Genomic DNA, 12,026 nt, shown 5'->3' on the forward strand with positions numbered 1-12,026 from the left:
AGGAGCAGATAGTGACAGGCAACCCTGTCAGGGTTAGCTGATGGAGAAGGCATCTATTTAGGCATTAGGATGTCAGTGCCTGGCTTTCTATGGGCTAGCAGGATTCAAGGACAACAAAGTGTATTGGGGAGAGTTAAATAAATCATTGTACTGCCAGGTAGAGGGCAGGCAGAAGTGGTGGGCTCTCCTTCACGGGAGGTTTTTAAGCAGAGGTTGGAGGGCCACCTGTCAGGGGTTCTTTAGCTGTGATTGGGGGTTGGACTAGGTGACCCCTGGGGTTCCTTCTAACTCTACAATTCTATGATGCTTGGTTGGGTCTGAATGCTTGCATGGCATTGAACATGGCCATGAGGTTTCAGTGTTCATACCAAAATCGATCGGAATGCCTTTTTGCGTGTCCAGGTGTTTTGTATGAGGTTTATCTCCTGGTTGCTCTGCTAACAATATTGCATCTTTAAATGGCGTGTGCATGGTTGTGGGGTTTTTTGCATTTATTTTTGTAAGCCCAAAATGGATGTTGTCCTTTTAAATAAGCCGGCTGGCTGGCACGTCCAGGCGCCACCTGCCTGCTGCCCCTGTCCCCAAGTACAAGGTAGGGGCGGAAGTCCTGTCGCACCCCTGACCACAGAGGAAGTGGCTTGTGACTTTCAGGTCACAGAAGAGGCTGCTCCTCCGTGTAATTTCAGCAGAGGGTGACTCAGCCCATGTTGCCTTCCTGGAGAGAAGCGAGGGAAAGGCTTGGGTCTGAATAAAAGCCAAAGACCTGTTGTTCCAGTCCTGCCGCGGCCTGGTGTGGGGCTTGATGAGACTGGTCTGCTTGGGTCCGGGAGGCGCTGATGGCAGGAGAATTTGCCTCTTAGCCAGAGCCCCACCTTGTTGGAAGTGCCAGCGATTTACCAGAGATTTACAGAAGATTGGAAGAAGTCTATGGATTATTTGAAGAGCAACTGTAATCAACAAATTACGCTAGTAGGACTACAAGAAGCAGAAATATACGAAGTGTTACAAAGTAGAAAAAGATAGGAGATATTGATTATGAGATTGAAATGTCATAGGGAAAATAAGAAATGCAGACTAAGAGATTAGATTGGAAAATTTTCAGACAGGACTGATGGAAGTCGAAAAAACTGAATAAGATGTAAAAGTATGTTTAATTATTGTTGAAAATGATATGTTAAAACACACACACACACACACACACACACACACACACACAGGAAGTGCCAGCTCAAATCTCCTCCACCTGCCTAATGTCCTAGCTGCAATATTCCAGTAGAGCCGTCTTGCTGGCTGTTCCCTTTCTTGGCTATTCTTCCAAGCCTCTTCCCTGCTTTCCCCTTGACCACGCACCCACACCTTTCCCTGCTTCTGGTGTCATCCTGCCCCCAGCCCCCTAATTTGCCCAGAATTTGGGACGTGCCTTGTTTAGGGAACTAAACAACCCCTCCCTGCCTTCCCAATAAACGCCACGGCAGTTTTGCAGGGATTGCTTGTTTCCCTTGGAGGCGCAGCGCTGCATTTCTGGGGAGGGCGAGGCACCTTGTCCCAGGGGTGCTCTGGGAGTTGCAGTGGGGAGGGGCCCCTGTTGCTGCCTCCGACGAGCCGGGCTCCCGTTCCGTGTCCTGCAGCTGCAGGGTGGGATCTGCAGGCCTCTGCAAATTGCCTCTTGTTTACCCAGGAGGACACTTCAGAAACTCATTCAAGGCAACACGCTGCGCATTGCTGCTTCAGGCCGTTTCCTGGCGAGTCCAGGAATGGCATTTGTAGCTAAGAAGCCCATCCCTCTCCCTCTTGCTCTTTGTGCTTAGGCACAGAACCTGCTGTGGAAGGTTCAGCTCTGAGAAACGCAGAACTGTAGAGCTGGAAGAGACCCCCAAGGGTCATCTAGTCCAGCCCCCTGCAATGCAGGAATTGCAGCTAAAGGATCTCTGGCAGATGGCCACCCGGCTTCTCTTTGAAAACCTCCAACGAAGGAGAGTCCGTTCCACTGTCGAATAGCTCTTACCACCAGGAAGTTCTTCCTGATGCTTAGTGTCGTCTGAGCGCATGATGTGTTCTTCCTGATGTGTCGTTTGATCACATTGGTTTGGGCCGTCCCCTCTGGAGCAGCAGAAAACAGGCTTGCTCCCCTCTTCCATGCAACTTTAGATACTAGAATCTCCCTTTTTCCTTTATCCAACAAAACACCTGCCATTGTAGAGAGAGCAGCTTCCACACATGTGGGAGCAGTTAGCGCACTGCACTTCGGCATTTCTCTGACACCAGGCACAGCTCCCGCACAGTTTGTGTGAACTTCAGTGTGGTTTTGTCAGACGAAACTCCAGAGCAAGTCCAACCACACACACCATCTGCTTCTCTCGCGGGGAGCAAAGCTTGCACCGCTTAGTCTGTAGCCCGCGCTTCTCCCAGGACCCCCTTTCACTCAGCCTTCCCCTACTCCCCGTTGCCTCATAGATCTCCTCCTGCCGCCACATGCCCACGCAGAAGAAACCTTCCAGTTCTGCCCCTTTGGGTGCTGCATTGGACTAGAGCCAGTTTGTGCTTGTGTCATGGCACGTTATAGCAGTAAGGAGTGTTCTTGGCCCAGAATCTGGACCTTTGGGATGGATTCTCCTTCCTTGGAGGTTTTTAAGCAGAGGTTGGATGGCCTTCTGTTGTGTCTGATTCAGTTGAGACCCCTGCATTGCAGGGGGTTGTACTAGATGGCCCCTGGGGCTCCCTTTCGACTCTGCAGTTTTGTAATTCTGTGTTGATCCTGCGGCTCAGATCTCTCTCTCTTCCATGAGCACATTCCCTCTCTTCCCCCCACCCCACGCCCTCCGGCAAGCCCGCCTCTTGGGAATCTTTGCCTCTTGACGTTTCCAGCTGGCTAGATGAGCCTGAGCGCTCTCTGATAAGGAAATCTTTATGCGCTCGCACATCTCTCCAATGAAAGAGGTCCCACAGTTGGAGCTATGCATTGTGTAGGCTGGGGGCAAAAGGCAGCCGCTCTTGGCATACTAAACACATTCATTGAGGACGGCCCACATTGACCAAAAGGGCTTCAGCGGGGGAGAAGGGCGCGTGCATGGATTTTGTGCGCTGGTGCACTATAGAAGTGGCCCTCCTCTCTTTCCCATCTCCATCAGCCACTTCCTTTTCGGGGGGGGGGGTAAGGCCCTGAATGGCTCCTAGTCACGCTGCGTCTGCGTCCTGTCCCCAGAATCAGACAGCATGCGCCTTAAATTCTGGCAACTGCAAGTGAGGAGAGTGGCGTTGCATTTGGACATCTGGTTGGCCACTGTGAGAACAGGATTCTGGGCTAGGTGGGGCCCCCTTGGCGCTCTTAGGGTCTTAGGTCCTCACCTCCAGTGATGCTGTGCGGCCCCTTTTTATACAGTCTGCAGGATTATGGACTAAAATGGTGCTGTTTCGGGCTGCAGGGGCCTACTGAAGTTTTGCACATAGACACTGTTCCATGTAGAAGAGTAGCAGGTTGGTGAGGCTAGGCTGCAAGCTCTTCTCCCTGCCTTGGTAATAATCATAATTTTATTATTTATATGCCACCCATCTAACTGGGTTGCCCCAGCCACTCTGAGCACTCCCAAGAAAATATTAAAAGCACAATAAAGTGCCAACCATTAAAAACTTCCCTACGCAGGGCTGGCTTCAGATGTCTTCTAAAAGTCAAATAGTTGTTTATTTCCTTGACATCTGATGGGAGGGCATTCCACAAGGTGGGTGCCACTACTGAACCAAGCCTTCTGCCTGGTTCCCTGTAACTTTGCTTCTCGCAGTGAGGGAACCGCCAGAAGACCCTCAGATCTGGACCTCCGTGTCCTGGCTGAACGATGGGGGTGGAGACGCTCCTTCAAATATACAGGGTTCATATTCCTAACTTCCTGTGTAGAGGCAATTATTTCCAGGGGGGAAAGCATTCTCCTCTCTCTCCCCACCCCCTGCCACCATAGCCTGAAGTGGTACAGTCCACGAAAAAAGCCTGCTGGTTGTGTAAACTGGGACAGAATCACTCTTTGCAGAAAGATCAGGGATCTTTGGGAGGGCTGCGAGCGCTGAAGTCAGGTTTTCATCTCCAAGGGAGCAAGGAGCGAGAGTGCATTTCTGGAATATTTATTTATAAATGCATCCTCGCCGCCATCATCCCCTGTATAACTGTACAGTCACTGAGCCAATTACCCGAAAGCTGTACTTTTCTCTGTGGGTGTGGGTGCTTATTTGTGTTGCTGCTTTGGCCCACTGCTTTTGGCTTGTTGGCGGAGAACGTTTTTTAAGCTCCTGATCTGAGGAATCTGCATTGTCCTCCCAGTGTAGAGTGAAGGTGGCAGCATCTCGCTTGCTTTGGATTTGGGCCGGAGAAACATTCATGGCAGCAGTCGGGTGTCCCCATGCTAAACGTCTGGCTTACGAGTCCTGTTTTGGCAGAGGCGGAATAACAGAAGTTTGTATGCCCACTCATCTAGGCTCCTCCTCTCCTTCACCAACCAGCCTCTCTGAGCTTAGGAGCCGCTCTGAAGGCAGAGTGTGAGACTTCCTATCAGGCTCCTGGAGCCTTAGCGCTGCTTGTTCTGGGAATAAAGCGTTGCATGTAGGCCGCAAATATAAGGAAGGTTCTTGGTTCTAGTAGGTCACAGATAACTGAATGCTGACTTGTACCATTTGCATCTCTCTGAAACCAGTGTTAGAAACTCAGATATATAAGCTGGGTGCCAACTGACTCCTTAAACCAGGGTTACAGTCGCCAACACGGAATGCCTAGTTTGCCATTTTGGGGCCAGGCAGCTTGAAAGTTGTATGTTTCAATGTGACTTTTTGATCCTGAAATTTGTTCTGATTAGGTGGAGAGAATATCACTGATAGAATTCTAAAGGGTGTGTTGTTAGCGTGCGAAAAACAGGCAAGACCCAAGGACCCCAGGCATGCACCTCCAGATGGTGGAGACGTCAGGCACCATCTTGGTGCCCAGGCTTCTTCACTTGGTTGCAAGCGACTGATAGCCAGGTGCAAAATGCGCCTGGCAAATTTCAAATGCTGTGTGAACCAATGGTTGTTACGTTGGTGCTGGAAATTTTCCCTTAAAGTCCTCCGGTGTAAAAGCAGCTCCACTAGGCCTTCTCTCCTGCAACTGTCATTTGGGGCAGCCATTCCACCAGACTGCGTCAGCAGGAGAGATAAGAAGCAGGGCTTTCACTTGGTCAGCTTTACTGAACGGCCAGCTCCATCAGGCACTTCCTGCTCCTGAACTGTGCCTGCTGGTCAGTACAGAAACAGCTGTTTAGAAATGGGTGCCTGAGTTTTGATTTTTCCTCTTCCCTCCTTGTTCCCTTCCCCTTGAGTGTCTTTTCTTTTAGATTGTAATCTGGGGGGCATGGACTGTACCTGAAGAGACAGGTACAAATGCTCTAAATAAATCAGCATGGCAGAAAGGGCCCTTGTGAGTGAAAGGAGCGATCCTTGGAATCTCTCCTGCTAACACCCACAGATCTATACTGCAGGCCTTGCCTCCCAAATCCTTCAGCGCTCTTGCAGGAGTTTCTTGTGGTGGATTGTGGTGTGCTTGGGGTTGGGTGTCTCGGTTCCAGACACCGCAATCTGTTTTCAGTCTGGCAGGGTGTCCTTCAGAGTGTTCTAGCAGATGTGTGGGTCTGGTTTTGAAAGGGAAAAAACAATAATCTGCATGCCTGGCCTGGCCTGGCTGTTGTGTCCTCTCGCTTGCTTGCAGCATGCAACTGATCTGTGCGCTGTGCAGAGTGTGATAAGAGCCGGTGCAAAAGGATAGGATCAGGCCTTGAGGAGGGGAGGGGGGAGCAAAGCAACACACGGAAAAGGTGGGATGTGACAGTTGCTTTGCATTTGAAGTGCTTGGCAGGTGCAGAGGGGAGGGGAGGGAAAGGTTCTTGCATTGACCCCAGAGGATGTGTACCTGATATGTGAGGGAGGAGTAAGCCTTTTCCTGGGCCACCAGTGGAAGGCCACATGAGTGTGGAGTCTTGCAAATCCCCTCCTTTTTTTCTGGCAAGAGGAAGCGACAGTGGCCATGCTGTGATTGGAAGGCTCTGAAATCAGAGCTTTGCAGACTGATGCAGCACAAATGACGGCAATGCATTTTATGTAGATTGCATCTTGGTTTCTGCCTTCGGATAACAAATCCAAAGGCCTTGCCATTTCCTTTAAGCCATTGCTTTTCGAGTCAAGCGTTGTTATCGCCTGCATTTGTGGTTTTCAAGGAAGGTTCAATGCACGGATGGAATGGGTGTCTTACTTTGAAATTACTTTGGGGTTAAGAGCAGCTTCCTTAAAGGCCTTGCTTCTCCAGTGTGTGAGCAACAGCGCCCCCTCCCGACGCCCGCATGCTTCTGTACGCTTCATTTTGTATGTGTGTGTGTGTGCCAAAACTGACCAGCTGCCAGGCATCCACCAAGCCCCTTAATTTCTTTTTTGTTTTTGTGTTGCTCACCTTATTTTCTTTTGTGTTTGTGTTTGTCTTTTTTCTCCCTCCCCTCCCCGCCGCTTCCGTTTTCCATGCCCCGCGCATAAAGACCATCGTGCGGGGGAACAAGGCGGCCAAGGACGGCTCCCTGGCCTGGCTGCTGGATGAGTTTGAGAACATGTCCGTGTCGCGCTCCAACTCCCTGCGCAGGGACAGCCCCCCCTTCCCGCCTCGGCACGACCAGCTCTACCAGGAGAACGGCCTGAGCGAGGCCCTGGCCAGGCCCTCCCGCCACCACCACCACCACCACTACCATGCTGCCGTCGCCGAGGAAGACTCCGGGGGCAGCAGGGGCAAAGAGCTGAAAGAGCGGAACCGCCATGGCTCCCGGAACGAGCTGGACCAGAGCCGGGAGAGGAGCCGGGAAGACAGGACAGCCGCACAACACCCCCGGGGGCAGGAGCCCACGGGCAAACCTCACCACCGGCCGCCCCCTCCAGACTACCACAAGCCCTTCTCGGACCACAGGCACAGGCCGCACGAGCGAGACGGGAGGAGGGAGGCGGCCGCCGAGAAGGAGCCATCGGAGCGCGTGGTCAGAAGGGAGCGTGCGGACGGCCCCGACAAAAGACCCAAATCGACCTACACCGGGGAGACCAGCCCGCAGTCCCCCCGGGAAAAGCGGCCCCTTTCGGGACCCAATATCCGGACCCCAAATATCCCCATCTCCGAGGGGGTCATGAAAACGGCACAGCAGACCGGGCGGCCTTTTAACACGTACCCGCGTGCAGACACAGATCCCGTCCGGGGTGCTCAGGTAACGATTCCCCATACCCCCCGCCTTGTAGGTTGTGGCTCTCTAGCCCTGGCCGGCCAGGACCGACCCTCCGCAATTGCCTTTTCCCTGGAGCACAAGCTCATCAGCAAGTGAAGACGCCTCTTGCTTTTAAAAGGGATTTGCGTCTTACTGCCAGCATCCCTGAGTGGCTGATGGTGTGATGGGCAGTGGGCACCTTCTGAGCCGCGAAGCCAAGCTCTTCTGCAGAAGCCCCACCCTGTAGAGACCTCCAGAGGCTGGCTCTTTGCTCTGCTCCCTGCCGTGTCGCTGTGTCTCCTCTTTCTCGGGCCTTCCTCCCTCCTCGGAGCAGCGCTCCCTCGCTTTGCAACCCACTGTCTTCCTGCAACGTCTGGGTGTCTCTCCTGCCTTTCCTCTCCTCTGCTGTCACAGCCCTTGCTCCCACTAACCTGAGCTACTCTGGTGCTGCCCGCCTTTTGAAGGAGACGCTCCTCTCTCTGCTCTTCTCCCTCCGTGTGCCTTTCTCTAACCGCCCTCCGCAGCCCCACGGCCTCCTGCACAGTGACTCTGTCTCTCTCTCTGTAGAAACACTTCAGCAAAGCAGCCACGTACTGCGCTGTGTGTGCCGCAAGCCTCCATCACAAGGGAATCTACTGTACAACTGTCAGGTGTCTGGAACCCTTTTTTCTTGCACCTCTGCCACTTTTCTTCCTCCTCTTCCTCTTCCTCCAAGGGCACTGCCATCCTTAGCTTCAACTTTCTTTTGCGTCTACCTAACCACTATCATCTCCGCCTCGGTTCCTGTCCTTTGTGCTAATCTAGCAGGGGGTCCTGCCGCTTTCCTGCTGTGTGCGTATGTGTGTGTTTGTGTTCTGGGCATAACTCTGCCACCGGCAACAGGAGAGATGAGCTACAGAGGACAGGTGCAGCTCCTGCTGCTTTCTGGGTACTCCCCCTGCTCCCATTTGCAGGTTTCATCTCTGCCATCTCCAGTTAAAAGAGAACCTGGTTTGTGGGCTTTCCAGAGGGCATCTGTTTCGACACTGTGGGGAGGAAAATGCAGGGCAAGGTGTAACTAGTCTGATCAAACAGGCTGCTTTTACTTTCTTATGGCATAGGTTAAAAGGGCTGGGGAAACACGTGTGTGTCTGGGTCTCTTGAGGCGTTATTGAATTGCAGGGGGTTGGACTAGATGACTCTATGGGTCCCTTCCAACTCTACAATTCTATGATTCTACTGTTGGGCAGAGAAGACGGCCCTGGGCTGAACGGATCAGCAGTCTCCTACTCCGTATTAGTCCGCAAGAGCTACCCACAAATCCCTCTCCATCAGTGCTCTTCAGCTGTCGGGTGCCCAGGTATTGTTGGACTACAAAACCTATCACCACCACCACCCCCAGTTTAGCTAATGGTCAGGGATGATGGGAGTTGTAGTCCGGCAACATCTGGGGATCCAAGGTTAGAGGGCACTGCTCATCCATGAGAAGGGAACATGCAGAATGACTGACACACACACACACACCACACACAGACACAGATTTCACCTAGGGAATCAGATAACGTAATTTCTGGAGCAGGTGGGGGTTTCAGAACACATGACCTGCTTGTGGGCGAGATCCATACTTCACATATTATCGGAACCGGTGGTGGTGAATCTCAAGTCCTAAGGCACCAACATCACCCTATTGGTTTCTGACACCAGCATCACCGTATTGGTTTCTGGCACACAGTGCTCTGGTTGAGGGTCCCTTGGCAACTGGGCAGCTGGGGTGTGACCAAGCTGCCCCTTCCCTTTGTAGTGAGTAGTCTGAGGGGATCGTCGGCCCTTCCATACTTGCCTGAAAGTAGACACTGCTGGGGTTTGGACTAGATGCCCCTCCTGGTCTCTTCCAAGTTTAGAGTTCTATGATTCTCTGATCTTTTCTGTCCTTTCCAGTTGCTGATGTAACCGTTTCACCCCACCCACCCCTGCTTCTTTTAGGCAGAGCACAGGCCCGGGAAACCCCAAGAAACAGCCTCCAACGGCCCCATAAGTGGCAACAGCAGCTCCTCCAGGCCCCCACCATCGGGCCCAACGAGATCCCGGAACCCAGAGCCGCCCCACCCAGGACTCTCCCAGCACGCCTCGGACCCCCACTTGACGCACGTCCCGCCGCCCGCCCACCAGCCACCGTACTCTCAGCAGCCCCCTCCCCAGCACCCGCCCCCGCAGCCCCCGGGCCCCCCTCCCCCGGCCCCGCAGCAGCCCCGATCCCCGCAGCGAGAGCCCCAGCGGGTTTCCCACGAACAGTTCCGGGCCGCCCTGCAGATGGTGGTGGACCCGGGCGACCCCAGGACCTACCTGGACAACTTCATCAAGATCGGGGAGGGGTCCACCGGCATCGTCTGCATCGCCACCATCAAGAGCTCTGGGAAGCTGGTGGCCGTCAAGAAGATGGACCTGCGCAAGCAGCAGCGGCGGGAGCTGCTCTTCAACGAGGTGAGGGGCCGGGAGGTGGGGTGGAGAAAGGCCCCCGCTCCGTAGCCTCGCTTCCTGTTCTTCTTCCTCTGTGTGTGTGTTGAGAATGGTGTTCCTCTTCCCCAAAGGGTATAGTGTGGGGTGTCCTGGCAGCAGAGGCGGCTACTATAAAAAGGGTAAAGGGACCCCTGACCATTAGGTCCAGTCATGACCGACTCTAGGGTTGTGGCGCTCATCTTGCTTTATTGGCCGAGGGAGCCGGCGTACAGCTTCCGGGTCATGTGGCCAGCATGACTAAACCGCTTCTGGTGAACCAGAGCAGCGCACGGAAACGCCGTTTCCCTTCCCGCCGGAGTGGTACCTATTTATCTACTTGCACTTTGAGGTGCTTTCGAACTGCTAGGTTGGCAGGAGCAGGGACCGAGCAATGGGAGCTCACCCCGTCGTGGGGATTCAAACCGCTGACCTTCTGATTGGCGGGTCTTCTGTAGTTTAACCGAAAGCCCTTAACACGGCCTTTCTCAAACTTTGGTCTCCGGCTGCTGTTGCACTGCAACTCCCATCATCCCTAGCTAGCAGGACCAGCAGGCGGGGATGATGGGAGTTGTAGTCCAGCAACAACCGAGGACCCAGGTCTTCACAACTTGGGACCAGTTCACCTGCGAGATCGCCTCACCCCCTTCGACTGCTCTGCGGAACTGGCATTCTTCCAGGTGCCATGCAGTGCTTTTTTTCCTTAAAAAAATGTTGGGGGTTACTCTCGTTTTCCTACTTATATTGAAATACTGCCCCTCAATGAAGCCAAACTGAGATTCACAAAATGTTTAGGGGTATGCATACCCCTGCACCCCCCCCCCCAGGAAAAAAGCACTGGTGCCATGTAACACCCATTCCATATTTTGACATGGCAGCATTTACACTTTGGAACTCCCTGCCTCTTAAGATCAGACAGACGCCTTCCCTGTACTTTTTTGGGCACTTATTAAAAACATTTTTGCTTCGGCAAGCCTGTCCAGACGTTTCGAAAGTTGCTTTGAGTGTTAATCTGTTCGTAAAGGTAAAGGTAAAGGGACCCCTGACCATTAGGTCCAGTCACGGACGACTCTGGGGTTGTGGCGCTCATCTCGCTTTACTGGCCGAGGGAGCCGGCGTACAGCTTCCGGGTCATGTGGCCAGCATGACTAAGCCGCTCCTGGCAAACCAGAGCAGCGCACGGAAACGCTGTTTACCTTCCCGCTGGAGCGGTACCTATTTATCTACTTGAACTCTGACGTGCTTTCGAACTGCTAGGTTGGCAGGAGCAGGAACGGAGCAACGGGAGCTCACCCCGTTGCGGGAATTCGAACCGCTGACCTTCTGATCAGCAAGCCCTACGCCCTGTGGTTTAGACCACAGCGCCACCCGCATCCCTAAATCTGTTCTTAGTTTGCTGTTATTTTGGCTTGTTACTTTAGCCGCAGGAGGGGAGAGTTGCTCTTGCGCTCGGATCCTACTTGCGGGTTTCTCTTTGGGGCACCTGGCTGGCCACTGCGAAAACTGGATGCTGAACTAGATGGGCCACTGGCCTCATCCAGCAGGCACTTTTTGGGTCCTTATCCAGCGGCTCTTCCTCCCTCCCAGCTGCCACTGTCCATTTTCCCCCTTTCAGGTTGTGATCATGAGAGACTATCAGCACGAGAATGTGGTGGAGATGTACAACAGCTACCTGGTGGGCGATGAGCTATGGGTCGTCATGGAGTTCCTGGAAGGAGGCGCTTTGACGGACATTGTCACACACACGAGGTATGGGGAGCGGAAGTCTTGAGGCCCTTCTCTCCCGGGACTCTGCTGCTGTTTTACCCATTTTCCTTACAGGGTTTTCTTGAGTCCACCTGGACAGTAGGGCTGGGCAATGTATCTATACATCGTCCCAAATCGGTTTGAAGACCATATCATGATATTGGTTTCATAATTTTTGACCTGGCAGTGTATCGTGCAAATCACGGGGTGGGTGGGTGGGTGTTTGTGTGCACTATGCAAAAATCACAATGCGGGGGAAACCGTGAAGCCAGCCAGTGTCTCTACATAGCGCCATCCTTATTTCAGACATTGTGATATATCGGTATATCGTGATGTTTAGCTGGTTATATATCACAATGTTGAAAACCAGATATTGCCCAGCCCTGCTGGACAGAGAGCCTTGTTCTCCCAGGCATACACTGACTTTTGTGACCAGCTAAAAGAAGCCAGGAGTGTGCATGTGTTGATGTAAAGGCCTTTAGGGAAAAGAAGCATTTTCGAAGCTTTGCAGCGTGGGCAGGGAGAGAAGTGTTTGTTTTTAAGTGCTCCACAATGGCCTGACCTTGC

The 12,026-nt window shown here is 53.0% G+C and overlaps 1 protein-coding gene across 5 annotated transcripts in view; it reads left to right on the forward strand.

Annotated features, from left to right (window-relative positions):
* Window positions 1-12,026, forward strand: part of PAK4 (p21 (RAC1) activated kinase 4) — an 83,111-nt gene that overhangs the window by 59,075 nt on the left and 12,010 nt on the right. For 3 of the 5 annotated variants that reach the window (XM_083627188.1, XM_083627189.1, XM_083627187.1), the window contains exons 3-5: window positions 6,537-7,244; window positions 9,204-9,701; window positions 11,329-11,462. In XM_083627188.1, coding sequence (XP_083483314.1) covers window positions 6,537-7,244; window positions 9,204-9,701; window positions 11,329-11,462 — 1,340 coding nt within the window. The remainder of the gene's footprint in view (window positions 1-6,536; window positions 7,245-9,203; window positions 9,702-11,328; window positions 11,463-12,026) is intronic. The other 2 variants (XM_083627191.1, XM_083627190.1) reach the window with 1 other exon arrangement.

Source organism: Podarcis filfolensis (assembly GCF_964270895.1).
Source record: "Podarcis filfolensis genome assembly, chromosome: 8".
Classification (NCBI taxonomy): Eukaryota; Metazoa; Chordata; class Lepidosauria; order Squamata; family Lacertidae; genus Podarcis; species Podarcis filfolensis.